The sequence below is a fragment of the Castor canadensis genome, chromosome 14, assembly GCF_047511655.1.
Source record: "Castor canadensis chromosome 14, mCasCan1.hap1v2, whole genome shotgun sequence".
Classification (NCBI taxonomy): domain Eukaryota; kingdom Metazoa; phylum Chordata; class Mammalia; order Rodentia; family Castoridae; genus Castor; species Castor canadensis.
The window spans coordinates 1,656,928-1,684,865 of NC_133399.1; the positions used below are offsets into that span (position 1 = coordinate 1,656,928).

The 27,938-nt window shown below is 40.3% G+C and overlaps 1 protein-coding gene across 1 annotated transcript; it reads left to right on the top strand.

Moving 5' to 3' along the window:
• The first annotated feature begins 4,282 nt into the window (after window positions 1–4,282).
• LOC109678774 (uncharacterized) lies at window positions 4,283–27,227 on the top strand. Its single transcript, XM_074053665.1, has 4 exons — window positions 4,283–4,416; window positions 16,946–17,072; window positions 17,283–17,334; window positions 17,987–27,227. Exons 1-4 carry the CDS (start codon window positions 4,414–4,416, stop codon window positions 19,251–19,253), a joined length of 1,449 nt encoding a protein of 482 aa, XP_073909766.1. The 5' UTR covers window positions 4,283–4,413; the 3' UTR covers window positions 19,254–27,227.
• Window positions 27,228–27,938: the final 711 nt, after the last annotated feature.

Sequence of the window (27,938 nt, forward strand, 5' to 3'; positions counted from 1 at the left end):
GTTTAGCAATGCCAGGAAAAGACAGCACAGCTCTGAATATTGAATTCGCTCTGGATGAGAGTTTGACACCTTTCCCAATGAGCCAGTGTCATAGTGACCCACTTAATCATGGAGGTGGGGAAAATTGTGTGTGTGGAGGACCCAGAGTAAAATTTCCTGGTTCTGAAGGTTCCTCTCATTCCCTACCTTGAAGTGAACCATGATTGCCTGCATCTTCAGAGACAGTGGTCTATATGTTTAAAACTGTGTGTAGCATCCTCCTTATGTAGTGTTGGTTCAACAGGCTGCATCTTTGAGTGACTTCCATTTTGTTCCTTTCTTAGAATCTTTTTTTCTGTGAAATTGCTGCTTACTTAAGCAATGATGATTTTTTTTGTATCATTTTGTAAATGATGATTTGCCTGTAAGATTTTAATGATGAAATGATGCCTTAGCATGCAAGTTTCATAAATTTTGTACAGAACTGGGAAAAATTATTTTATGGATACTTAGATGAAATAAAATTTAGTTAGGAAAATTTAATGGTATATGAATTTATCACTTGATCTTTCCTGGATATGTGCTTATTTATTGTGTTGTTTGCCAAACATTGGAATGACAAAAATCATTTACTTTTGTCTACTATTAAACTGGATTTATTTTTGATTATATCTTGTTTCTGTTCCTTAGCCCTGATGTTGAACATTTTAAGGTATGGTGTTTTTATTGTTCTTCTTTTTGTTGTCTTTCCTTTTTCCCAATGCAATTTGATCATTGTCGATGGAATACAGGAGAATAGGATCCATCTTTCTTTGTTTTTTCCTTAGTCAAGGTGGGGACATTGTTAACACACTGCTCAGAAACATAGCTGATTGCACCCCTTGCTCACTGACTAACCTGGAGCACTGTATTAAGCATGGACAACCCTGAGTCTCTTCCAGGCAAACATCTACTCCTCCCCACATGTCCACTACACTGTACCCACCCAACTGCCCACCAGTAGCTGAAGTCTGTGACAAGGTCCCAAGGACAAAATCCTTCCCTGTTTTGCTCTGTCCTAACAAGCTCTGCCACATATCTTTGACCATGGACATGGGTATTTGGATATCAAGCCAGGCTCCCAAGTTATTTAGTGCTATTTTAGTTATTTTTCATGTAGGGTCTCCCATTTTGACCATGGCTGCTTCATACTATAATCCTCCCACAGATAACTGCCATGTAGGTAAAATTATTTGCAAATACCACCATACAGAGTTATTTTCTGAAATGGCTTTGCCTTAACTTTTTGCCCAGGTTGGTTTGAAACCATAAGACTACCAATTTTTTTCTCCTGAGTAGATAAGTTGACAGGCATGAGCCACCACACACCAGCACACACTATGATATTTCTGAATTACAATTTTATCCTTGGTGTCACAATCACCAAAGTTTACAAAAATGAACCCCTTTTTTGGATTGCATTTGGAACTGTAATTTCAGGCACTTCATTTTTGCCATCCATTACAAAAATCATCTTATCATTGATAATTTTCAGTATCTTCTTTAATGCTTCCAACAAAGATGTATTTCACATTTTTGGTGGAATTGGGTTTTGAACTCAGGGCTTTGCATTGTACAGCAGGTGTTCTACTGCTTAAGCCACACCGCCTCCTCACATTTAAGAGATGACTTGGATTTCATGAGTCCTCACTTTTTGGCAGCTCTCTGTGGTTCCATGCCTCTTCCAAAAGCAATTGAAATTATTCATTCTGAGTAAGAGCAAGAAAATTAAATATTATGTACAGGATATATCACATGTCCATCAGGATTGCAAAAGTTCCAATTAGATTTTGGAGAGATGGAAAAGGTGTTTAGAAATAAAGATCCCAGAAAGAAAGAGTGCTGAAAAGAATGAAATGATGATACACTAAATCCTTTCTCTCCATTGGGAACACTGAGTTTAAAGTTAGAGATTCAATTTTGCTAGTCACATGATCTAACACTTGAGCCATGCCTCCAGTCTGCAAAATCAGTTATTCACATTTGTTATTATGTATAAATGTAAGTACTAGTTGCTTACAGTTGCTGAGAAGAAGTGATGAATGAGAGCAACTGAGTAAGAGTATGGAAGGGAAGACCTTGGAGCATTCCATGACACCTGCATTGACCCTGAACCTCTGTAATGTTATTTGAATATGTACTGCAGGCCATTGATGTGCCTGCTGAGGGAGTGCTAGACCAAAGTCCAAACGTCAGAATCACAAAAATGTGAATGAAAGACTCAGTTGTGTTGCTACACAATGAAAATCCCAGCCCCTGGGGAAGATGTTGCACAAAGATTATCCATTGGATGACAGTCAGGGTTATGTAGTGAGATTCCGTGTCAAAATAAAAAGACACAGGGATATAGCTCACTACTAGAAAGCTTGCCTAGCAATTAAAAAGTCTTGGGCTAAACCCATAGTAACACACACACACCCACACACACACAAAACAAACTGCATTAACATCAACTGCAAATATACTTTGCAAAGTGAAAGACCATAACAAATGAAAAATAGTAAAAAATATACTTGATATCATAAGAGTGGTAACAAAATTCAATACAGGGAAAGCACAATTAAATGAGAACTTAAGCCAGGGACTGGTGTTTCCAGGTGTGATATTAGTTATTCTGCAGACAGTGGTAGAAGGCCATGTTGCCTACAGCATTTCCCCCACATTTGCCCTGGGTCTGCTCCTGGGAGTATTGTCAGGCTACACAGCTCCAGCAGCTGTGTGAAATCTTCTGACTGCAGGACCACAGGGAGGTCACCTGGACACGTCAGAAGCGGGAAATGGTGAGAGGGCAGCTGGGCATCTGCAGAGTTGGTTGGAGGGACTGTTGGGTCCTGAAGCAGCAGTGGTTTTGACTGGGCCCTGTTCCTTCCAGAGTCTGTGCCCTGATCACACTGTTGGGGCCCTAGGTCTGCTGCCATCTGGTTGTTGGTGGTGGACTGGGGTCCTTGAACTCATTCCTATGTCCCTGTGAGGGCACTTTATCCCAGCCCACAGCCCTGCTGGGAGTTTCTGTCTGCAAATCCCTATCTGGCTAACTGAGGTGGCTGCAGATACCACTGAGTACTTATGGAGTTTGTGCCAGGACAGGGAGCTCCTGTGCAGTGTCCCCCTAATGCCTTATTCTGACCTGGCTTCCCTTTAAGTCCTTCAGGTTCACAGGCAGCATGGGCTAAACTCTATGCCGTGTCCCCTCAATCCAGTGCTTCTCAGCCCTGCCACAAGTCCCTAAATTTCCATGAATCCCACACACTGCCAGATTCATTGGAAATGAGAATCTACACGTGCACGTGGTTGGCTTCTTGTGGAGGGGACACTTTTTGCCATTCCTGACTTAACTGTTAATTGTCCACAGATTGTTTCTAGGATATTGTTTTATAATGAAATGTTCATTAACTTAAACCCTGACTTTAAGAGTATTACTGTAGAGGGAAAGCTCCAAAAGTAACATATGAAGGCATGTCAAGGCAGAAAGGTGATTTCCTCTCAAATAGAGAAGAAAACAAAGAAAGAATTTGGATGTAGACAGACATGGAGATTGGAAAAATTAGTTTTCTCCTGTGATCTTCTTCGTCTTGTTACCTTGTTTTATTTTGGTGACTGAAGTTTCAACTCATAGCTTAGCATTTACAGAGCAGGGGCTCCACTTCTTGAACCACATCTGCAGTCTATTTTATCTGGTTCTTTTGGAGGTGGGGTCCATACATGAAATAAGTAAATTACTTTTTTGGCAATGTGTTTTGATTTTCTTGGGTGCAAATGAATAGACTGAAACATGAGGTGTGAGAAATCCCTGGCCATCTGCTTCCTTCCAGTTTCCAGAGTTTGACCATCAGCCCTACATCGACTTCCTCTGTCCTAGCCTACCCGAGTCTCCCCTCCCTAACAGACATGATGATTTTTCTATCCGGAACACTGAGTGTAGAATTCTCTGAGTAAAGCAGTTGTCCCATTTTCAGGAGGAGGAAGCAAGAAGGTCACAGTGAGTATGAAAAGAGGAAGGTGCTGGGTCCAGAGGGCAAGGACAAGTTCTGCTGAATGTGATTGTCTGACAGTAAAATATACCTCCAACAAAGGAAGCCTGACTGGCAAGGGCTGCTGGAGTCTCTTTTTCACCTCACCAGTTTAGCATCCCCTCCCCACTCCACTTCCCATCACTCAAGGGCTTGGGGGTGGGACTGTGTCCAGTAGCCAATCAGAGCGGCTGTTCAATCGCCTGCACCTCCCGTCCAATGAGGAGCGACGGTGTTAGGCGATTCACGATGCCTTCCTCATCATCGCCATATTTGCCATGCGCCTGCTGGAGGGACATTGCTCAGGCTACACAGCTCAGCAGCCGTGTGAAATCTTCTGACCACAGGACCACAGGGAGGCCACCTGGATGCGTCAGAGCGGGAAATGGTGAGAGGGCGGCTGGGCATCTGCAGTCCGGGAGGAGGGAATTTTGGATCCAGAAGCTGCCGTGGTTTGGGGCCCTGTCCCTTCCGGAGTCTGCGCCCTGGTCTCGTGGTCGGGGCCTTAGGTCCGCTGCAGCCTGGAGGCTCTAAAGCCTTGAACTCCGTCCTTCGTCCCTGTGAGGGACTTCATGCCATCACACAGCTCTGCTGGGAGTTTCTGCCTTGCAAATCCCTAGCCAGGACTGAGGTGGCTGGGGATTCTCATGAGTTTTTATGGAGTTTGTGCCGGGACAGGGCGCTCCTTTGCAGGGTCCCCATTACTCCTTACTGGGACCTGGCTTCCCCTTGTGTCCTTCAGGTTCAAGGGCAGCATGGGCTAAACTCTGCCGTGTCCCCTCATCCAGTGCTTCTCAGCACTGCCACAAGTCCCTAGATTTCCATGAATCCCGCACATTGCCTGCATCACTGGAAATGCAGCTCCTCATGTGCGTGTGCTTGGTTCCTGTTTGGAGGGAACACTTTTTGCTCTTCCTAGCTTACGTGTTAATTGTCCATAGGTTTCTAAAATATTGTTTTATCATGAAATGGTGATGAACTTAGACCAAGACTGTAAGGGAATTACTCTGGGAGGAAAGCCGCCAAAAGTAAGCTGGAGGCATCTCAAGGAAGGCGAGTTGGTCTCAAAGAGAGGAGAAAACAGGAGAAGAAAGAATTTTGGAGCAAACAGACACGGAGTTTGGAAAGTCAGTTTTCTCCTGTGATTATCTTTGTCTCGTTTGTTTCCTTGTTTTCATGTTTTATTTTTGGGCATTGAGGTTTGAACTCAGAAGTTTGCATTTACAGAGCAGGTGCTCAGTTGCTTGAGCCATATCTCCAATCTGTTTTGCTCTGGTTATTTTGGAGATGGGGTCTTGTAAACTATTTTTCTGAGCTGACCTTGACTGTTATACCTAAGTTTACAGGAAGGAGCTACCAGTGGTATAATAACCGTGGTCTTTTTTTGTTTTTATGGCTGCTCTGGGATTTGAATTCAGGATCTCACGTTTGCTCTGACACCCTGAGTAACGCTGCAGTTCTTCTATGTGATGGGCTTTTTCAAGATAGGGTCTCAAGAAGTATTTGGTAGCCCAGATTTGAATTTCGATCTTCCTGAGCATCTCTACCTCCTGAGCAGCTAGGATTAGAACCGTAGGGATCCTGGTTCTTCGTGATCTTATACTGATAATAGAGTGTGGTTTGTGTGCTGACTCAGGCTGAGGTTTATCAAAATTTACATTACAACTCTTTACACATCACTTAAAAGACGTTTGCCCCAGTTCCTTCACATAATCATTTTTGAAGCAGAAAAAGGGCATTTGGAAAGTGTGTTGGGGAATGTCTGAGTTTACAAAGGGGATAATGGGAAGAGTGTAGCTCGTTTTCTAGCACAATCATTTTGATTGGAAGTGAGGGTTAATCACAGCTATTTCTGAGGGTTACAACATTTAGAATAAATCTTCCACCACTTTCCTTTTGCCTTCAAGTACTTGGTTAGAGAGAGTGTAATTTGTGCCAAAGAAGACAAGTCTGGGAGGCCCAGGCTAAGAGAAAGACACCTTTATATTTTTTCTGATGGGGCAAAAAGTTTGTGTATTTGGGAGGTGATATGGTTTTGTAGTATAAATTAAAATTTTTCTTCATTGTACCTGTTTCTAGCACAGAGATTCAGAAATCCTTGGAATTTCTAAGTCAATAGAAGTGTATTTGGCAGCTTTTGAATTTTTTCTAATGACTTGTTTCAGGGTGGTACATTTCTATAACCTTAGGAAGGGGAAGAAGGCATAGCAAATGTGCTATGACTTCTTGTCTGTTTCACACTGATGCCCAGAAGTTGCAGGGACTGTGCTAAGTCTGGATGGTGTCAGAGTTGAGTGGTAGGACACTCAGTCGGTATTTGAAAGGTGGTTGATGTTGACACCACCACATATTTGTTATCAGAAGTGATGGCAAAGAAATACAGTTCAGGTCATAACATTTGGGCTCTTTGGGGAATGTCTGGTAATGTTACCCGAGTGTCCATTCTTGGTCCTTATGTCTTGTGTGAGATGAATTCAGGCAAGGCACTGGAGTTGAGCAAAAGTAAAGCATGGTTCATGAAGGAAAGTACACAGTGAACAGAGTTCATAGGTAGCAGTTAGGCATAAACCATTCAGATATCCTAAGCAAACCTAAAATGGTAGAAGATCAGAAGGTTTGTGAAAATAAGCATTGTAGTTAAAACATGTCAACAAACATTGACAAAGATCAAATAGCTCACTAAGGTCACAGGCTATCACAAGATCATTCTGACTGTTCCATTCACCTCAAGATAGGTGTATGACAACAGTTTCTGGTGCAATTGATCATTAACAAAGGCTCAAACCCATAAACCATATTCCTAGTTGTGAGGATACCCAAAAGATTTTGCTCATTTTAAGTATGGAAATTTGCCCTAGTGTTTTTCACTGTCAAAAGAATATTCTTTTAGGGAAGAGGTTGGGGGATTGGTGCTGTGTAGATCATGGATAATTTAAATTTACTAGGAAGTTTTAATAGTATATGCAGTCACCTGAACTTGTTGGATGTTTCCTTATTCTGTGGTTTGCGAAATACACAGAATGTTCTAATTTATTACATGTTTCCATTTAGAGTTAACTTCTTTTTATGCTGTTGCTTGCACTGTACTGATGACCTGTAATGTTGAGCATTTTTCCTACTTGTTCTTTTATATTACTCTTTCCCCATCTCATCCCTCCCTCCCTGCCCATCTTTCTTTTGCCTTTTCTTTATTCCATTTAAATGGTGTCTCCTTTTAATTGGAAGTTTGGATGGTTATAGTAAATTCTTCAAAATGATGTGTTGTGCGTTAACTCGTATAGTACACTCTTACTGAAATCCTTTATCTACTTATTTGCTTACTTATTATTCAGGGTCTTGTGATTGCTCAGGCAAACACTATGCCATTTGAGCCAGTTTGACAGGTGTGGGCCTTTATTAATTCGTTATGTTATCACATTTTCTATCCTCCTTTATGATGCCAAACATTTTTAAAATTCTTAGTAATTTCCTATCCATGTAAAATTATTTTCCAAGTAGCTAAATGCATTTCAAATAAAGATGTGCTGCTTCCTGGGGAGGACAGGTATATTGGCATGTTCCCACTATTGTTCCTCAACCTGCATATAACTGTACTTACAAATTGTTCATATTATAAGGCATGATCGCCTAGTCCATAGTTTACTTTCAATGACTTTAAGCAATCTTTTTCCCTGAATACCAGTATTGAGGAAGAAAGTAGAGTTTTTGTTCATCCATTTTATTTCCTAACAGTGTTTTCTTGATGTGTTCTAAGTTCTTAGTTTATGGTCTTGTTTCTGTTTAGAGAACTCCTTACAACAGTTTCCATAACTCAGATACTGGTGATACATTCTGTGAACTTTAAAATATTTTTCTCTTCTGGCTGTATGATTTCAATTATTTTCATGTTGATTCTTTGTTCTTCTAGTCTGCCATTGAGCTTCTACAGTGACCATTTGATTGAACTTGTTGTATATGCACCTTCAGAATGTCTATATATTAATTTTGATCATTTCTAAGTATGTATTTTCTTTGTACATGTGTTTCCTCATTGATGTTTCTTCAACATGCTTGCCTACAATCCTTTGAGTCTCCTTTTGACAGAGAGATTTTGTCAAATGAGTGCATGCCTGAGATTTTCCAGAAATGCATATTCTCATTCTGAAAGTAGAATTTTGGACCCAAGGCCCACATTCCTTAGTTTCCACATTCCAGGTCCAGCCAATCACCGTTAAGTGTCAAATAAAGAAGCCTGGTGAAGGCCGGGAAAGGAGAATTAATACACGGTTGGGTATATGCTGTGGGAAGAGGCAGAGTAAGTACTCAGCTCATCTTCTGCCATCCACAGACTACAGATATGAGACACAGATTTAAACAGACAAAGAACTGGGGGCAGGGAGGAAAGCCATGCAACCTTAAATGGTTCCAGTCACAGGTGGTCTATTTGGTATTAACTCAGAAGTAGATTTGGGAGGGATTCTGGCATTGTCACCTGGAGGATGGTCCATCCAATGAAGGGTCTTCTGTTGGGGGTACATTTGGTTCCATTTTATGAACGTGTTATCTGTCTTGTCCTTCCTAGATTCCAAGGGAAATGCAAGATGACTGCAGAGTGAATAGCTCAGAGCAAAGACAGATTCAAAATGACAAGATATGATGTTTTTCCTGTATTTAATTAATTTGCATGCTGGGTAAGGAGTCCATGGTTTTCAGGAAAAGCAGTTTGAGGAGCTCTTCCAATTCTTTTCCGTTGACAATCCATAGTTCTCCATCTCTTCATATGTGTTGTTATTTGTTCCTTGTGTGTAGAGAGTGGACGTGATACTATCTTCTTCATATGAAGTTTGTCCAGTTTCCTGTTTCTTCAGTATGTTTGCTTACAACGCTTTGATTCTTCTTTAGGCTCTTTGAGAAATCTGTTGTGAAATGTGTCCACTGCCTGAGACCTCAGAAATCCACATTCTCATTCTTTTCCATTGACAAGCCACATTTTTTTAATCTTTCAGATATATTGTGATTTATTTCATTGTACAGAGAGGAGATTTTAATACTAGAAAGACAGACATCACCACATGTGATTATTTTTATCTAGTATGGAGCTAGTGATATTGAAGTATGTTGTCACTTTCTCTTGAACTTTTAACTGTAGCTAATTCCAAGGATGACTTTGGGAAGTATATTCTTCCCCAAGACAGGACTTTTACAAGACTTTATAATTTGCAAATGCATATATGAGTGTGAAATCCCCAGTATCAAAACAGGCAGGGATTCTTCTCTGAATGTCACTGAGAAGTGCTGGTAGGGTTTTTGGTAGATGAAATTAACTGATTCTGCTAAAGCCAGTTCCCTGTTATTTTGCCTTTCAAAGTTGATTACTCCCTGCCTTCAGCTTTCCTTCACTTTGTTTTCTGTGACCTTTCTTCTGGATTTCTGGTGAAGGAAGTTAATGCTTCTCTGGAGTGCCTCTATTCTCTTCAGTTTAAACACAATGCATTGATTTTCATCTTAATTGTCTGATTGTGAAAAAGTTGTTAACTTTCAGTTTCTTGCCTTTTGTCCTTGATGTATGGGGTGTCTTCAGATTCCTTCATTCAGGAATCTGAAGTACATGTATGTGCTTCTATTTTGTCATGATGATGAGCATATATAACATTTAGTACTCCTTTTCTGTTTGCACAATGTGGAGAGAAGCCTACCAAAGGCTCCAAAGAGACTCTTGATAACCCACCTCTTCTCCATTGCTTCCCTGCTAAGCTCCCTAGGCAGGGTGTTTTCCATGCTGCCTTAAGATACTTGCTCCCTGCATGAGTAGTCTGTTCCCTAACCCTATAGTTGTGTGAGGAATATGCCTTTGAATGTCCTTTTGCTTCTTATGCCCTATCAGTTTAAACCTCACATCCCAGTCTCTGCTGGTGACCTTAACAATGTGCACTGTTACACCATCTATCTGTGTTTTCTTGCAACAAAGTCTTAAAAATGTCTTCCCCTGCCTGATTGCCATCCTATGGTTTGACCTCTGTTGGTGATGGGATATGTAATACTGTGATCAGTGTTGCTTTCTTTTTTACTGTCTGATCTGTGACTGTGAGTAACATTGCAACATACAAGTGAGAGCAAATAGAGAAACTGCTGTTTCCGTCACAAGCTCATTTTTTGTGCACATTATCCATAATAAAGTATGTTGTAAAGAAATAGATGGAATGTTTTTGGTAAGATTCAGTTATGGGAAGAGAAAGTAAAAGTAACAGGCAAGAAGCTACATTCCAAGGAGAGAAAGAGAGGAAAAACATAGAGAATGAAGAAAGAGGTGACAGGAATCTAGCTAGGATAAAAACACAAAAAGAAGTTCCTTGGTGAGAAGAGAAGCTGAAACTGCAAATGCCATTAGTATCCTGGTAGAGAAAGGTGGCCCCACTGCCTGGAATATCTGAATGTGCTCACACAATGGAATATTACACAGCTTGTCTGTGCAAAACAATTTAACGATTCCCACTGCCTCAGAACAAACTCTTCAAGTTGCTTTCATGGTATGGAAAGTTCTTCCCTCCTACCTGTCTGTGTGTCCTAGAACTCCTTCATAAGCCTTTTTCTGCTGACTAGGCCTCACTGGGCATCCACAAAACTTAGCATAATTCTGTCAGCCTGAATCTTTGCAGTTTGTGTCTCTTCTACCTAGAATTCTTTCATCCACATCCTGCCTCACCTGAATCAGAATTACATACACTTTAAAAATTACTTCAGCCATCACCATCCCTTGATGCTGTCTGTCTGACCACCCAGTCATACCTGTATGCAGAATATCTTCTCAAACTGAACCATGTGAAGCTTAGACTAGAAAATCCCGTGGAACTACCACACTGCTGACTGTTAACACCTATAGTATTTCCATATCAAATAACCATAGATTCATAATTTTTGACTGCCTGAGGAAATGAGAGGCCAAGATCATACAAGAATGTAGGAGAGAATGTTTGACAGATTGGCAAGGTTGATTGAAGGTGCAGCTTATTATCTGGAGGACACTGAAGAAAAAGAAGCATTTCTCCAACCATGTTTCAACAGCAGTTCTACCAGTCAAGAGCTTGAGCAAATCTATGCAGGTGTGCTGAGGATGGAGAGAAGAAACTTTCAAAATGTGCACTGAAGTCAGGAACCGGTGGCTCACACCTGCAATCCTAGCTACTTGGAGGCAGAGATCAGGAGGGTCACAGCTGAAAGCCAGCCCAGGCAAATAGTTCCCAAGACCACATCAGCACTAACCAGGGTTGAAGCAGTGGCTCAACTGATAAGAGTGCCTATCTAGGAAGTATGACGCCCTGAGCTCAAACCCCAGTACCACTAAAAACTATTAGGACTGAAGCTACACTGTAAAGGGCCTGGCAAGCCACACAGATTGATTAGTTATACACCAGAGCCAGCCAGGGAAAAGACTGGGTGTCTGGCACATAGAAAGTACTTTGTGGTTGGAATAAGTGGCCTGTGTCATTCTATGACACTAATTTCCTTGAAGGTGAATATTGGCTTTGGTATGGATTTGTGTGGGTTTGATAAAATTTACCTCCTGAATGTTCAATAGTGTGTTTCCTTTTCTCAGGAGAAATCTGGAGAAAACCTGAGAGAGGGCAGATAGTCTGTCAGTCAATGAATAATAAGCTCCATTGACTTACCTTTATTGATGCTTCTGGTACTTGGAGGCCAGAGACTGGAAGGACTGAGAAATCTACTGGAGAAATGGTCTGATGACCCCCATTCAGCAGCTCTGCTCTTATTCAGGGAAGTACTTCTTTTTGGGTCCACCCTACAGGTGTAATTCTAGTGTCAAAGGTTGGGCGTCCAGACACCATCATCAGAATTATGGCTGCTACTGGTTTCCCTGTCTCTTCCCCTTTCTGAGAAGAGGTAAAGACAATATTAGGGCGAAGGAATATCTCTTTCTTGCCATAACCAATCTCAACTTTCCTCACCAGAGCCAGATTATAGTCTCTGGAAACATGATTCAAAAGAGAATCCTGTGTATCATCAGCTCACATCTCAGAGTGGTCATGTTCTGAGCCTCACTCATCTTCCAGACAGAGAAAGTGAGGCTCAGAGCAAAGAAATAATCTGAGAGAATTTCCATAATAGGTCTTCACTGTCCCATTAATGACCTTGGCATCACATGTGATTTTCTAAAACATGGTTGCCTCTTTTCCTGTCTATGTGATAACAGTCTCCCTTTTTGTCTTCAATATTGGAAGTGTGGAGACAGCTTTGTCAGTCAGACAACTATTACAGTTTTATTGCTCCTCAGTTTCTGCTTTGGAAAACAATCAGTATTCAATGATATCATTTTCAGTGCATGTAGAACCCTTGTCACATGTGATGGTCTTGGTCAGTCAAGTGACTCCTTTCCACTCCCTTGTACTTTCTGTTCATCTTCTCTTTCCAGCATTCACCTGTTCATGTATTCCTCCCTTCATTCATCGACTCATTCCATATACAATTTCTTTATGAGGCTATCAGAGCAGAGGAAGGTGAAACAAGTGGGCTGGTTGCTTTCCCTATGTACAAAAATACACAAATACATGAAGAAAATTTCTGAGGGGCTATGCATATAAAGCCACATGAAGGTATTCTGGAAAAAGGACTTATGCATTTGATACTGTCCTTATGTCACTGGCTTAAAGTGACTAATAGGAGATGTTCCTTCTAGTGAATATTAAGCTCTGATTTGAGAAAGGATTCTTATAGGGAGAGGAGATTAATGGGATCACTGAGATAAATCCTTTGGCTTCCTTGATCATACAGTAAATGTTGTGTTCCATTGTTGGTATGTTTTACTTCCTTGACTGAAAATGGATAGATTGAAATGTAATGTGTGAGCAAGCCTTAATATTCTCCATTAATGCAAACTCCTGAGTGAGGACAACAGCCCTCCATCTACTTCCTGTGTCCTGTCCTGCTCTAGTCTCCACTCCTTGCCTAAGTTTTCACCATCCAACATTGAATCTGGGATTCTCTGGGCACACATCTCTCATTTCCAGGAGGATTAAGTAATGTGCCACAAGAATGATAGGAAACTGTTAACAGGTCTTGATGGTCAGGAAAAGTACTGAAATTATGTGTCAGCCTGGACCATGTCAATTGTACTGGAGGAAGCATGTGCTAGGAAGGCTGCTGCTGAATTCTGTTTTTTGTGCTCCACACAGTCACATAAAGGATCCTGTTCAGCCGTCCAAATCTTGGGGCCAGGCCTTGTGTCAGTAGTTAATCCTAGAGTTTGTATCATGTCAACACAAACTGAATGAGGAGGACCACTGATAGAAGTTCCAGGCCACTTACATGGCCTCGGGCCATCCTTGATATTTCTCTATTGTCTGCTGCTGAGCAAGGTCTCTGATGTGTCAGCTGTGGCACCTGAGTGATTTCAACTGAATGCAGGACGTCAGGGTGGAAGCCTGGATTCACAGGAGGAGGAACTGATGAGCGGGAAACTGGAATCATGGGAGGAAGGCCTTTGGAACAGGAAGCTTTAGTAGCACTACCAGGGCCCCAATTCCATCCAGAGTCTGTACCTGATTTCAGTGTTGGCAGTGATCGGCTTGGTCCCTGTGGCCTGAAACCATAGGAGGAACCTAATTTATCATAAACATTAAGTTCAGTGTGTCACTTTGGCTTGAAAGTGAACCCTCTGACAGGGCAGGTTAGTCCTAGAGAAGAAAGAAAGCTTTTGAATTTCCCCCCATCTTGAAGTGCTATGATGTGTAGACATGCTGACTTTAGGGGTGTGTTTGTGTGTGTGTGTGTGTGTGTGTAAGTGACCTACTTTCGAGATCCTACAACATAGAACCACCACAATTCAGACTGCCTGAGCCCTAAAATCTGGGATCATGACAATAGCAAGAGAAGAATGAGGAGGAAAAATGTCAGAGATCCAAGAGATGTAAAATTATCAAGGAGCTTGCACTGTTGAGGGCAAGTGGTCAGTTAATTGGCCCTCACTGTAGAGAAGCAAGACCCACCCTTTGAGGATTATTGTGGGGGCTCCATGCTCAGTGCCTAAGGCTGGCAGAATCCTTGGTTTAGGAATCTTCTTCCCTTTAGTGTGTGGGGTGCTGTGGGCTTGAGCTGAGACCTCTGAGTGCAGGTTTGATGAATCACTGTTCCATAGCTTCCTTGTGCCTTGGTTTATTTATCAGAGGCAGGTAGATTGTTTTCTTGCTGTAGTTCTCACTTTTAATGCAGAACTCACTACTCTGTTTGTTCCCCTGCCTTTCCAATGTACTCTGGGATACTTCATTGACTGGAAATTTCCTTTGGTGGTACCTGACTTTGAAATCCAGGCCTCACATTTGCTAGGGAGGCACCCTAGCACTTGAGCCACACTCCCAGCCCTGAAGTTAAAAAAATGTTTACACTCTCTTATACAGCATTTGAGTATTCTGAATGTGACTAAAATTTACCTTTACTCACTGGGATTAATGCTCTCACATTTTCATGCCATGTTAAGATTATTTTAATTGTAAGAGTAGTTGCCATTTTGTTTCAGGCTCTTCTCGCAGTGAAGAACATCTTCATCTTTTGTATGCAGCCCTGTACCAGGAACAGAAAGAGGGCTTGATGTCATAGGTCAGGGAGTTGGAAAGAGAAAATTGGCTTCATGGTCTAGAGTTCTTGACTCTTCATTACACAGTCTACTCATTTTCAGCCAAGCAAGTTAAAATGTGCCAACACAGGGAATGCATTAATTACATACATGCAGAAATAAGAGTTACATGCCAGCGATATTTTACATAGGAATCAAGATGGACTAAGGCCAAACCTTTATCTACCTCAGCATTGAAGACTGCTTTATCCAAGGCTGCAATAAAATGCCTATTGTAGTATTATACATCTTCCATAGCTTTGCCCAGCCTACTTGGATACACCACAGGGACCGTAAGTCTCTGTGTTGAGTTAAGAGCAGGTAAGGATGTAGCTTTGGGATTTTGCCATCCTCTGGTCCCTCTCCTTCAATGACTGAAATGACCGCTCCTTCAACCCTGTTGTATTTGGCAGCAGGGAACTCTTACCCTGAGTCAGTTTACGTTTCTTACCTAAACAAACTTCCAAAATCATGATACCTTTTTTCAGGACACTGCCTAAATGTGTCTTTATCTTAAGCCTCTTCAGAGAATTTCATTATAGAAATGTTACAATGTGATTGCACCAGCTGTATGCATGGAAAAAACAAGTACTGTACAGAAAATAGCCCTAAAGTACTGTGAATTTGAACCTCAGAGAAGAGAGGCTGAAGAATTTGAGGTAGGACATGGAAGAATCAGAAGCGTATGCTGCCCTTTTTGGGCATCTAAGTATAATGGGAACATGAAGGGTGATGTGGTTGTGGTCTTAACCACTCATATTACCAAGATTATTTTGCTTTTGTAAGTTTTCAGTTGTTTGCATTTTCATTCATAGAATCTAACACAATGAAAACTTTGGGTTTCTGCTGGTACTGTAATGCTTTTGTGCCTTTGAGAGTATCAGTATGTATTTAGTAAAAGTTTTAAATTTTGATTATTGTGTCACGTTCTGATGTTCAGAGGACCACAACTTTTGAGACCTTTGGAAATTCATTAAATGAACATAAATTTTTGACATTAAAGGTGATGTACAACAACTGATAAAAGGTATAGGAAACTGTTCAGTGAAATAATCAGACTAATTCTGAAGTACATGGAAAGATCTGCACATCCATGCACAGGAGGTATCTAGATGCCCTGGTAGATGTAACTAAAAAGTGTCTGTAAACACATGACTACAGTTGATGGCTACTACCTTAATCCTTTCCCTACTTTTTTCATCTTATCCACTAAGTTGTTTTCTACTATTTTAGACAATTTAGAATTTGAAAAAGTATTAGATATATTCCATATAAAAGCCTTTTTTGACAGTGGTACTTCCTCTGTAGATGAGTCCAATGTTTTATCTGTGATTGTTCTGGTGGAATTACAATATTAGGCCTCCACAAGTGGTTCAAAGTATCACTTCTTCCAATTATTTTTAATTGCTTTTTGGAATTTATTACACCTATTACACTTTGAAAAGTAGTTTTGTTCATGAGTTTGAAAGTATATTTTTGAAATTACAAAATTGTATATACATCTAGTATGATGTGATGATGTGTTGAAATCCATCTATTTCTAGGGGAACATGCCACATTTCTGCTCCCCACATTTTGCTTTTACATGCTAAAGCAAAAACTAATTTTATTTGAATGATCCTTCATGAGTCTTATTTAGCTTTGAATTTGGGTTGGTCTGTAGGAAACCAGATAGAAACTTCCAAATGTCCTCTCTTGATACAGTAACTATGGAGGAGCTCAGTTTCAAAAAAAATTGTTGATAAGAGATATTAGATATTATTTATCATATCAACTATTATTCACCAGGAGTGTTTTTCAGATTGTCTTACTACTGACTCCTTATGGTGAACATTGCAGAAATGTGGAAATAATCATAAATACTATATATACAATAGGATATTGTTGGAATAAATTGCTTCAGGACACTCTGCCCTTTTTACAGTTTATATTTAGTTTGGTGAGGTTCGTCCCATTAGCAGTTCTACAATAACTGTAGACAAGAAACTTTTACTCATGCATTTATAACATTATTCAGGCAGTCTCTTTTTCATCTGATATTGCTCTAATGGGGACTAAGTAGAAGGAATTTGTTAGTAGATTGCTACAATCCCAGTGTTTAACATGTAATTTTTGTGACTATGTTCAGCTTTGAACATAATGTCAAAATTACTATGATGTACCTGTGAGTATCGATGGAGAATGAGAGTGTGATAAAAATGAAATGCATTGAATATGCAGAGACCACATCAGCATGTGAGTTTATTACACAGAGATTGTTTCCACTGCTGTGACACTCACCATTCTTCTCACAAATGTGTGTGGGACATATTAGGAGCCCCTGACCTTTGAGGATGTTGCTGTGAACTTCACCCTGGAAGAGTGGGGCTTCTTGGATCCTTCCCAAAAGAAGCTCTACCGGGAAGTGATGCTGGAAACCTACAGCAACCTGTACTCCATAGGTAAATGTGGCATCATTACCTTATTCAAATATGCACTGCTGTTTTGGCTGATTGGTGTTGTTGCCTCATTGGGTGTTTAGAAAGGGACAGGAATGGTTAATATACATGCAAGATCATATTATGCTATAAAAATAGCTGAGATCTCAAATTTTTTTAAAATTTTGATTAAATACTAATGATTTCTCTCTGTCTATATCTCACAAACAAAAGCAGAAAATGTAAATTTTGAAGAGAACTTCAGGAATCCCAGAAGAAATATGAGGTAATTTCTACTCATAACCAAAACAATGAATATCAGATGTGGCATAACAAGAAGTTTGAAAACCAAGGAAATGAGATCCCACCTTCCAGTTCTAAATTGCTGAAATCAGTGAAATGTTTCTCCAACATTGAAAAAATAAGTTAAGCATCCAGAATCAGAAAATTCAAAAATCTGACATGTGACATCATTCATAACATCTTTTTTTCCAAGAAGTCACAAGAGACATCGTCCAATTGCTCAATATATAAAAATAACCCCATCTTTTCACAAACTTATTTAACTATATTATGTCAAATTCCATCAGAGTGGGAATATCATGTGCCCTGGCTAGACTGATAAATTTTTCACCCTATCTCCTCATGTTCATTTTTGTATTTCACCATCCAACATACTTTTGATCCAAGGCATCTCAGTAAGCACTTTAAGTGTATTTCAGTGTAGTAAAACTCATTCAGTGTTGTCAAACACCTAACATGGAAATAATATTATGGAAACAGATATGAACACCAGTGTTTTGATAATAGCTGTCCTCAGGTCCAGCTCCAGAACATTTAGTACATTTGTGTTCATAAATCCTTACAGGAATAAAACCATCACTTGTGTTAATAAATCATTAAGAGGATAACAATGGTAATCTGTCTCTTTTTTATAGACCTGAAGTGTTAGAGAGCCTGGATGAACATAAAGAGCATATTCAATGTGGAGAATCCTTTCAACAGACTCTAGAGAACATTGTAAGCAAGGGAACTCCGCTTAGAATAACACCATGTAAAAGTAATACATATAATGCTTATGGGAAAATCTATGCTGATTGCAAGACTCTTGTAGTCCATGAAAGGACGAACAATGTAGTGAAGTCTCATGGATGTAAGCAATGTGGAAAAGCCTTCACACAACATGCTACCCTTCGTATTCATCAAACAACTCGCATTAGAGAGAAACCCTATGGATGTAAGCAATGTGGGAAAGCCTACACTTCTTCCAAGATGCTTCGTATTCATGAAAGAACTCACACTGGAAAGAAACCCTATGGATGTAAGCAATGTGGGAAAGCCTTTACTGATTCCAGTAGCCTTAAAAAACATAGAAGATCTCACACTGGTGAGAGACCCTATGCGTGTAAGCCATGTGGGAAAGCCTTCACTTATTCCAATAACCTTCGAAGACATGAAAGAACTCACACTGGAGAGAAACCCTATGGATGTAAGCAATGTGGGAAAGCCTACACTTCTTCCAATATGCTTCATATCCATGAAAGAACTCACACTGGAGAGAAACCCTATGAATGTAACCAATGTGGGAAAGCCTTCACTTCTTCCAGCTACCTTCAGAAACATAGAAGAATTCACACTGGGGAGAGACCCTATGTATGTAAGCAGTGTGGGAAAGCTTTTACTCATTCCAGTCACCTTCAACTACATCAAAGAATTCACACTGGAGAGAAACCCTATGGATGTAACCAATGTGGGAAAGCCTTTGCTCATTCCAGTCACCTTAAGAAACATAAAAGGATTCACACTGTAGGGAAACCCTATGCATGTAAGCAGTGTGGGAAAGGTTTTACTCGTTCCAGTCACCTTCAACGACATCTAGGAACTCACACTGGAGAGAAACCCTATAGATGTAACCAATGTGGGAAAGCCTACACTTCTTCCAGCTACCTTCAGAAACATAGAAGAATTCACACTAGAGAGAAACACTGTGCATGTAACCAGTGTGGGAAAGCCTTTGCTCATTCCAGTCACCTTAAGAAACATAGAAGAACTCACACTGAGGAGAAACCCTATGCATGTGAGCAATGTGGAAAAGACTTCACTCATTCCAATCACCTTCAAATACATGAATCAACTGACACTGGAGAGAAACCCTATGCACGTAAGCAATGTGGAAAAAATTTCACTCATCCCAGTGACCTTTGAAGCCGTGAAAGAACTCACAATGGAGAGAAACCTTTTGGATGTAAGCAATGCGGAGAAAGTGTTCACATGCCCCACTACACTTAAAAGACATAAAGGAATTTCCACTAGTGAGAAAACCCATGGATATGAGCAATTTCCAGTGACATTAACAAATGTGAACTCACTCTGCAGAGAAACTATGAGTGTAAGGAATGAGAGACAATCTACACTCTATCCCGTCATACTCATCAAAAAACTCACACAGGACAAACCCAATGGATGTAAACAATGCGGAAAGCATTCCTCAGTTCTAGTATCCTTCATGCAGCTGAAAGAACTCATGATGTAAATAAATACTAGGGACATGGAAAATGTGGTAAAACATTCACATATGCCAGTCTTGAAAGACATGAATGACGTCAGAAACCCCATCAATCCATATGGGAATCCTTTCACCTTTTACAGTAATCTCCTCTGAAATGACACAGTGAACATTATACATGTGCATCATGTGACTAAGCCTTCACACAGTCCAGTGCTGCTCCAAAATATACAAAATTAACAGTAGAGAATAATTGTATAAGGAAAGCAATGTGGAAAGTCTTTACTCATTTCCATGACCTCAAGCATGAAAGTCCTCACACTGGAGAGAAAATCTATAGGTGTAAGCAAAATGAAGCTGTCTGTATTCACTCCATTCACCACCAAACAAACGAAATAATACAATCTGTGCCACACCTTACAAGCATAACATACATGGGAATGTCTTCTTTCATTCCCTTTACCAAGAAATACATGCAAAGTATCATGTTGGAGCGTAACTGTGTATTGAAGTAATGACTGAAAGCCTTCACTTATCCTGCTTCCTTTCAGCAATGAAGGAAGGAAGGAAGGAAGGAACTCCATTCTTGCACTCATGAGACTGCCCAGTTTGTATAACTTTTTGTTAGCAAAAGCATGCCATGTCACTTGCTTTCCTCCAGAGATATAATCAAAGATGATATGAAGAGAAAACTTGCCTTAAGCTTTTGTGTGTGCAGGGAAGGGACTCCACCTTCAAGCCACACAACCCATCCAGTTCATTGTCTTTTAGTTATTTTGAAGCAAGGGCCTATGAACAGTTTGCCCGGGCTAACCTCCAACCATTATCCTTTATGTGGGTTGTATTTCGATAGTCTTGTTCAGTTGTAAATATTCTATGGTCTGTAAGTAACCAAGTAGAATCTTCCTATTGTCTCTTGGTACAGTCACAGGAGAGGTGCTCAGTTCCTTTTTTGTCATGAAAGAACTCAACACTGGAGACAATCCTTATGGATATGGAAATGTGGAAAAGCATTCACATACTTGTGCTAGCTTTGTAGGACTCATAACAGGGGAGAATTTCTATGGATATAAGTAATGTGGGAAATTTTTTTTAATTTTATTTCCAGTGATCTTAAACATGAACAAACTTATGTTTGAGAGTAAATATAGGAAAGCAAGATGGGAAGTCTTCACTTATTCCGGTACCATCAAACCATGAAAGTCCACACTTAGGAGATAACCTATAGCTTTTAGCATGTGAAAGTGCAATTCACCTCTACCATAATGAGATAACTCACAGTCAAAGTTGTTATACATGTAAGCCATGTTGAGATGTCTTTATTCCATTATACGAATATACATGAAATATATCACACTGGTAAGTTCAAACCCCAGTATCACAAAAAAAAAATAGTGTGGTGCAGACCCAGCTTGTAACAACATCAACAAAAGAATCCCAGAACCAGTGTCTCATACTTGTATTCCTAGAAAATTAAGAGGCACAGATGTGAAGGATTGCAGCTCAAAGCCACCTCCAGCTAAATTGTTCATGAAACACCATGGTAAAAGGACCATCACAAAAAATTGCTGATGGACTGGGCTCAAGCAATAAGTGCCTCCCCAGGAAGTGTGATGTGAGATCAAATCCTAGTGCCCCACTCCCCACAAAACAAGAATTCCCTGTGTTTTATTCTAGTCCCTTTGCATATGCATATATGCATGTAAGTGTGAGAAGGGCAAATATATGAATATACATGTGGATTTCAATGTTCTATAGGGAGGCAGTAATGTGGGCAGATGTCTGAAATCATAGCTTGTCATGAGACTCACAGAAAATGGACACATGACAGAAGTCCAAAGAGAACCAGTTCTATGGATCACTTTACAATTTCCACAGGGCAAGAAGTAAAGAACCTGTTAATAGAGTAAGTCACATATACAGCCCTCAAATTTTTTCTCATGTACATGAGTCTTGCCTAAAATATGTCTTCTGGACAGGTTTCATGATCCATGTGATAAAGCACTTACCAAGTATGCATAAGATCGTAAGTTCATTCCCCAAATGGTGAAAAAAATAGGAAAGTGCAACTTGTGGTTCTTCTAGCAGTTGGGATCACTTTATAGGCTGAGCTCACAATTTTATAATAAACTGTACCTTCTGTGTTGCTTTTCTGGTTCTCATTTCCTCCTAAAATTCATTTCTTGGCAATAAGTAGAACCTTCAGCCCCTTCCATAGAGATTGCTCTTTCTAGATCCACCACAGCAACTTTCGTTTTATGATTTTCCAGAATATTGTTCTGAAGCACCATAGGGGCCAGAATTTCTACCTCCAATTTTCTCCAATGCATGTGTCCAAAATTTGACAATTTATTGTCTTAACTGCCAAATTTGGCAGTCTCTTACCACTGCTAAAATTTCTTCCTTGATTACCAATTCAGTGTAGGCATCCCCACTGCCACTATACCAAACATCAGCATGGGTTACACCAAAACCACCACCATGGTCACTGAAATTTCTTTGTTGCCCAAAAGAATCATTGCCATCAAAGCCATTTCTGTAACCAAGGGCCAATGGCCCATGCCTGTTATCCTAGCTACTTGAGCAGAGATTGATAGGGTTTTGGTTCAAAACTAACCCCAAATAGATTATGAGCCCCTTTCTTTATCCCATCACACACACACAAAAAAATTCTGGTGGAATATCTCATGATGAAGTCCCAGCACTTCAAAAAACAACAACAAAAACCCCACAAAAGAAAAACAAAATACCCTTAGTGACCACACATATTCCAGAAACACTTCATCCAATTTGTTTGAACTAATTAAATATATTCTGTGTTGACAGGGCTTCCTTATATCACAGTTCTGACTATTCACAGCATAGTATTACCTTTATTTATTTTGACAGCAATGCCTATTAAACACAAGAGCTTTGCTCTTCCTAAGCAGACAATGATCTGAGCCAGGGCCCTAGCCATTTCATGATAATTTAGTAATTTTTCAGGTATGGTTTCCCATTTTTACCCATTGCTGCCTCAAAATATGCACCTCCACCAATACTTTTGTGTATCTGCAACTAGAGGCACATGCTACCATGCTGACATTTTTGCAAAAAAAGTGCCTTTTTGCTTTGCACCCATGAATATGATTTCATTCACTTCTCTTTTGCCATCCTTGAAGAGATCATCTGATGTTCTGTGGTTTCTTTAAAGAAGATTGCAAATTTTTATTTGGTGGGATTTGGGTTTCAAATTAGGTCTTTACAATTGCAAAGCAGGTATCCTGCTACTTGAGCCACAGTTCCAGTCCAACACATAGATGACTTGGGTTCTGAGAACCTCCTTAGACAGCTCTGCCTCTCTGCAGACCTCTTCATTTGACAATTAAGTGTGTTCATTCTGAGGGAGAGAATGAAAAGAGAATAATCTGTGCATGTATCACATGTACACCTGCATTGAAAAAATATTTAAAATTTTGGGGAGAAAAGAGGTTAATAAAAAGCACACAAAGAGTGTTAAAGGAATTAAATGAAGTCATACCAATGTCTTTTTCTACATCGGGCATAGTGGTGTTTGGACTGGAACCTCACACTCGCTAGGCATGTGGCCTAACAGTTAAGCCACACAACCAGGCCCCCGAATCTCATTTTTGTTCTCATTTGTTATCACACACACATGTCCAAAATGAAAAATTTCAACATTGTACTGGGTACTTTTGTTTTCTGTTTTGCTGGGATTTACACTCGGCCTTATGCTTGCTATGAAGGCACTTGACCACTTTAGTCACGCCCCCGCCCATTTACAAGTGCACATAAGGAAAATGATGAATGAGAGCAACTGCATGGACGATGGCAGGGAGGGCTCAAGAGCATTCCAAGATACCTGCACTGCTCCTGCACCTGGATAGTGATATTTCACAGTGAGCAAAAGACCGGGAGTGTGGCTCAAGGGGTAGACTGCCTACCAAGTGCAAGGCCTGAATTCAGATGGCAGCATAACAAAAAAGTGGATGAAGTGACTCCCAGCTACTGTGGAGGCTCTGGCCAAAAGATGACCAGTTGAGTTCCAACTGGGGCCACTTAGTGAGATCCCATCTCAAAATAAAAAGCCTAAGCAATGTAGCTCACCCCTATAAAACACAAAACATCGGGCTTCGTCTGACACTCCCGAGATAATATGGTCATTCTATGAGGCTGGGTGGGAAATTTCTTGAGTGGCTCAAGGTGAATGTTATTCTTAAGGACCGGGTTGACAGTTTCCAGTAAGCCACCTGGGATGAGGAAGGTTTCATGTGGCTGCCCAATATTCAGTCTAACAACCAGGATAATAGGCTTCTGCCACCAGCATGCTGTTCATTCTATAATAGTTGAAAACACATAAACCATATTTCCGGGAATGACCATCCCCATTCGTAATGACCACAATAAGTGCTGGAGTTCTCAGAAGCCGAGTACAATATTCCTACTTGAGTTTTACCACCCTTCCGCTAAGGGGTGCACCTTTATTTTCTTTTGCTTTCCTTTGTGTAAATAAACCTGCCCAACCTTCCTATTACATCAGCAGCAGCCCTCCCCTGTATTCAGTTGCCTACTCCTTCTCTGTCATAATAAGCCTCTTCCTTATCCTATTTTCTTTTCTTCGCGAAATTCTTTTACCAAGAAGTACCAAACATCCCCAACCCTCTCCTTGTATGCCCTTTACTGTTTGTAGAAATGCAACCGTATGTGCTGTCTGCTGAGGACATGCTTCCATATTCCTTTTTTAAGAAAGTAATTTGGCTAACTTTTCTTTCCCATTTGTGGTGCCTATCAACCAGAAGGCATGCTTTGTGTACACAACTGACTGTTTACGCTGAGTTGTCCTGTTGTCAGAACAGTTAAGACATAATCAAAGCTCTCCATGTGCCTGTACTAGCTTCCAGCACCTAGGTAGAAATACTTGATTTTGGGATCGGGAAGCCCTATGGGGAGATGCAGCCCTGACATCCTTAATTCTCAAGCCTTATGACTTCCTTCAATTTCACTTCCACAAATAATCACTTGCAACTGTTCATTCTCCCTTCCGAGATCTCAATGATCTTCTCTACTGATGACCCAAGTGGGAAGAGATTTCCTCTATCTTTTGGCCATCTGACCAGTTTCCCACCACATGGAGCTCTTCACTTACTGAAGTCCTTCATCCTAGACCATTACTCCAGAGCAGCACTCACTAAGTTAGCATCTGACATTGCTGCAGTTTCCTAAGGCAGGAAAATGCAGCAACCCTTCACTTCCAAAATGTTCTCCCAGTACTGTAGTTCAAATGAATATGAAGAAGAGCAAAATTTCTCAGAGCCAATTTGTTATGCAGACTGAAGATGTCCTAAGACTAAATTTTCTGCCTATTGAGACCATTGTTTGTTATTCCTGAGGCTCTTATTTTTTTCCTCTTGGACCCTACCTGATGCCATACAGGAAAGCTCTTTCCCTGTCAGTGCACATAATGACACAAGCAGGTGTTTTGTTTTGTTTTTTCTGTTTTCTATGAAGCTGCAGTGCATGTTTTCTGACGTTCTTCCTTTCTTTTCTGTAAGTCTGTCTTCTGTCTCTGTAAGTATTCCATGCTTAAGCTTTCTTTTTCTCCCTCTCTGCCGATCAGATTTTCTAATTTTTAGATGATTCTGTTGACAACTGAATCTTCAATGCCTTCCCACTTTCACCCACCATGAAACATTGCTGCTGAGCACGTTCTGCCTCTATGCCTCATAGATACTGTGGAAAGGCTGGTGCCACTAGTCTACCATCTTTGAATTTACTAATGACTGTTATGTAGTTACTTCTTCCTTTCAATATTATAGTCTTGTTCCTTCTTTTCCCTACTTGTATGCTTTGTTTTTTCTTTATCATTTGTGCCTGTATTAAAGGTTTTTTCTTTTTGCAGTTACCAGCAGTTTTCATAAAGTCTTATGGTTATCTTCTAATTTTAGCAACAAAAACTTAGCTATAATTGCGTAGGAATTCTGTATGCTTTTTTTCTTCTCATTCCACATTTAATACTCTTCATGTTATACTTAAGGTTTGAACTAAAGAAACTGCCAGATTCATAAGTTCTTTTTACATGAAACTACATATATCTGTCTTTCTGTATACCTGACCTTCAGACATCTGTAATCCTATTGATATGTTGTCTGATTCCTGGATTCGATGGTTGCCAAAATGAACACTTTCCAGAAATCAGTCCCAAGGTACTAAGAGATAAAATCTCAGAAATGACAGGAACACCCTTGTGGGTCTCTGTCTTTCAAGTGGTCAACAACTTCCCACTGTCACTACTTCTGTAACTGTTCTCAGCAGCTCTAGGATGGCAAGTGGGCAGAAACCACCAAGGGGAACTTCATTGTTCTCTGTTTGCAGGTCCAAGAATGACTTCAGCTTACAGTCTTTGGCCTCACCCCTGTGCTGTCTATTGCACATTATATGTGGTCATCACACCAACACTGATGACTTTTTGGTGGTGTGTGAGGTTAGGTATTCATGCCTCCAAAGCGTGAATGAAGCTTTACTGCTTCAGCCACACTCCCAGTGCATTCTCTGCTGGGGTCTCAGTAACTTATTTGCCTATCTTGGCCTCAAGTTGTAATCATCCTGATTGCAGCGTCCCAAGTAGCAAGGATTACTTATATGAGCCACCAGCACCCAGCCCAAGCTGATCATTTAATACCGACAAAAGTCACAATTGTTAAAGTGTTTGGTCTCGGGTGTGCTATAGTAGTTGCCTGAAACTAAGTCTCATGGAATCAAAGAATGACAGTCACAGGCAACAGGGTAAGGAAAAGAGCAGCATTTTATTTAAGGAGAGGGGAAGACTACTAAATCTCCTGTATTGGGAGTGGTTTCAGAAAGGCAGAGCTTATGAGACGCATTATGTAGTGGTTTTTATAAGGATTTTATTTCCTAATGAAGATAAAGTGTGTGTCTTTGTATTACTGATCCATTTGCCATCATCAGCCACTGTGCTTGTGCCACTCTTTCCCTTTCCCAGAACTTAGGTCTGGCATACTGGCTGGACATCAAACACGGCATAGCTTACATACCAATTTTATTTTCACCTTAACCTATTCTTAGGTGAGGCAATCAAATGTTAGGTCTTCTCATCCCCACTGGTTCATTGGATCTCTGACCTTAATTATAGTTGTCACCACAATTATGGATGTATCCATTCATTTCTGTAGATAAATCTTAAACTATGTGTAATGTCTTTGCCTTTAAAAGACTCATATTTGTTTCTTTTGGGTTTTTTTTCTGACAATTGGGTTTGAACTCAGGACTTCATGTTTGCTAGGCAGGAGCCCTAACAATTCAGCCACTCCACTAGCCCTTTCAGTGACTCTTGATGTTAGGCTGGTTTAATAATTTGAGGCTCTCTCATGTCCACTGACATAAACTATTCATTTGAAATACTTTCCCAAGACAGACCTGGGTGAGATTCATGGTCCTTTCCTTGCTCTGTTCTCCCTACATTGTCACAACGTCTCATGGAGGACACACAAAAGATATTCTAAAGAGATCATTAACTTTGGTAAGTACTTGGGTTCCCAGCACAATCCTGTACAATCCAAACCCCAATGAGGATTTGTGCTGTCCTCAAGAGAGGGGGCTTCACTATCTTTTGTTTGTAGACAGTGACTCTAAGCAGTGGTTCATAAAAGGTCATTATAAATGCAATACTATCTCAAAGAAGTAGAGTTCCCATCATTCAGTCAATTGTTATAGATTGGAATCCTCATATGGTGTTAAGTTAGCATGTAGTAATTGTACAAATTAATTTCAGTATAACAACTTTATACATGTATATAATGTAATTTAATCATATGCGTCTCCCGCTACATTCAATGGTCATCCACTTCCTACTTGTCCCCTTCATTTTTCCCAAACTGACACCACAACTTTCATATATTTTTAAAAGCCTATAACAGATAAAAATTCATTCTATGTAGATTTATATGCACATTTCATTTTATATGGATCCATGAAATTATAAACCTATTCTGATAACATGCTTAGGAAGATATTCATGTAAGTTTATGTAGTATGTTATAAAGGGAAAATCATACAAATGTTCATAAAAATAGAGAAAACATTGGTATGATCACAGACTGAATTATTCTGGGAAATGGCGAGGGAAACAAAGTCACTGAGACCACTTTGTGGGACACAGGAATTTTATTATGCTAGTGGACTCAGGGCAGATAATTTCTCAAAGCCCTGAGCCCCGATCAGAGTCAGGAGATGAGTTATATACTCCCCCCCATCCCCCAGGTGGTTTATGTAACCAGGGGGTTTTTGCAGTAGATGGTTCATAGGTGGTCAGAAAGCCAAGCCAGTTACAGAGAAACAAGCTGGTACAGAGTTGCCCCCAACCCCCA